This window comes from Triticum urartu, chromosome 7A (assembly GCF_056163025.1).
Source record: "Triticum urartu cultivar PI428250 chromosome 7A, HENAU_Tu73, whole genome shotgun sequence".
NCBI classification, from domain to species: domain Eukaryota; kingdom Viridiplantae; phylum Streptophyta; class Magnoliopsida; order Poales; family Poaceae; genus Triticum; species Triticum urartu.
Window position 1 is genome coordinate 634,531,687 of NC_141879.1, and position 1,893 is coordinate 634,533,579.

Genomic DNA, 1,893 nt, shown 5'->3' on the forward strand with positions numbered 1-1,893 from the left:
TTAAACCTATACTAGGATAGGAACCCCTTGTATGTTTAGCCAATTCACAAGCATCACATACCAGGAGCTCCCTGGGAGACAACTTAAAAAGAGAAGGGTAAATATGAGATAATGCCACAAAAGAAAGATGTCCAAGCCTGTGATGGTGTAGTAGTAGTTCTTGACCAGGAGACAGACATGATGCAAAAGCAACTTCATCACTTCCTTCATCAAGATAGTAGAGTCCATCATGCACGGTCCCAGTCGCCAACAATCTCCCTGTGTCTATGTCCTGAAAAGCACAACAGGTAGGATCAAACCAACATCTACAATTAAGGGATTGAGTAATAGAGCTAACGGACAAGAGATTGACTGGAAATTTTGGAACATGTAGGACAGGGGATAAGGACAATGTCTTAGTGCACCTGACAGATCCACGTCCTGTAATAGGTGCCATGGATCCATCAGCTACACGTACCTTGTCCTTACCAGAACAAGGTGTATAGGAAGTGAATAAATTCGAGACTCCTGTCATGTGGTTAGTAGCTCCTGTATCAATAATCCAAGATTTTGGTTGTGCTCGAGAAGTGTGGACCTGATGATTTGGCATACCTTGGTCAGAAGTGATATGAAGGCTAGACTCAACTTTAGATGAACCTTGAGAGGAAGAGGAGCCTTCTGAGAGTCTAAGCTTGGAAGTGAAATCCTCAAGAGCTCGCACATCTACCACTGGCAGCTCCCTTGTGGATGTAGTGAGATTAGCATGTCTTTTACTTGCTCCCTGAACTCCCCCTAGCCGAGACTTCCCTTTTTCCCACCAAGATGGATAGCCATGCAGCTCAAAACACATATCCTTTGCATGTCCGGTCCTTTTGCAATGGTTGCAAAATAGTTTGCTTTTATCTATTTTACCAAACGGCCTTGGAGCATGGCGAGCTTGTATGGATAGGGCTGCACGTGCATATGAATTTTCCTGACCATGCTCCTTGGGTTGAATAAGACGAGTCTCCTCCTCAATCACACTAGAGATGATATCGTCAAGGCTTAGCCATTCAGTTTTGGAGAATATTAGCTGACGACGGAGGTCAAATTCCTGATTCAGGCCATCAAGGAAGAGCTTGCCCACAAATGGTTCAAACCAGGTATGGTGAATAGCCATGTCATTCTTGTCAACGGGTTGAAATGGATGGTAATAATGCAACTCCCTGTACAATCTCTTTATCTCACCAGCATACTCAGTCACTGATTTTGAGCCTTGCTTTAAGTGAGTCAACTCCTGCATGATGCGAGTAGCCTGCATCTTATTTGATTTTCCTGAGAATTGCTTCTCTAAAGCTCTCCACACTTCAGATACAGTGGTCATAGTCTCAACTTGCTCTCAAATTGATGGTTCCATGCTTCCTAATAACCAGACCAACACTCTGTCATTGATCTGTTTTGTGCTAGTGCCACTTTCATCAGCACTACGCAATTCTTCGTAACCATGATAACTCAGGATTAACTGGGCATGTCGTGCCCAACTGATGTAATTGCCCGGTCCAGCCAACTTCACCGGATTAGGCTCAAGCGCATACTTGACTGCTTCAGGAACCAATTTGAGTTGTTGTTGCTGCTCAAATACTTTGCTAAAAATTTCATATAACTTATCCACACTACTATCCCCTGACTTCTCCTTGGTTGGATCTGCCATGATTTACCACCACCAAAAGAGCCAGTCACACAGGACTTCTTTTGCAGCACTCCACCAGCAACAACACACAAGCAGCACAAAAGCAAAGTACTAGCAGAGTCGATGGCAACTAAATGTACTAGTACTCTCGAATGCACACAAGTAGCAGAAGTATTTTAATCCGGCCACCAAGCAGAGATGAGATATACGGCAACACTAATCACAGTTGACCAAAAGCAACCACA

At 44.0% G+C, this 1,893-nt stretch overlaps 1 protein-coding gene across 1 annotated transcript; it reads right to left on the minus strand.

The window, feature by feature from the left end:
- Positions 1-227: 227 nt before the first annotated feature.
- LOC125524181 (uncharacterized) lies at positions 228-1,669 on the minus strand. Its single transcript, XM_048689254.2, has 2 exons — positions 592-1,669; positions 228-271 (listed from the first exon to the last, which is right to left on the minus strand). Exons 1-2 carry the CDS (start codon positions 1,340-1,342, stop codon positions 228-230), a joined length of 795 nt encoding a protein of 264 aa, XP_048545211.1. The 5' UTR covers positions 1,343-1,669.
- Positions 1,670-1,893: the final 224 nt, after the last annotated feature.

What these genes read in the sequence shown, in the direction of transcription:
- LOC125524181 (XM_048689254.2), bottom strand. Translation starts at nt 1,342, where the DNA reads ATGACCACTGTATCTGAAGTGTGGAGAGCTTTAGAGAAGCAATTCTCA. An exon ending in TCATATCACTTCTGACCAAG is followed by an intron (nt 272 to 591) that starts GTATGCCAAATC and finishes TGTGCTTTTCAG; the next exon opens with GACATAGACACAGGGAGATT.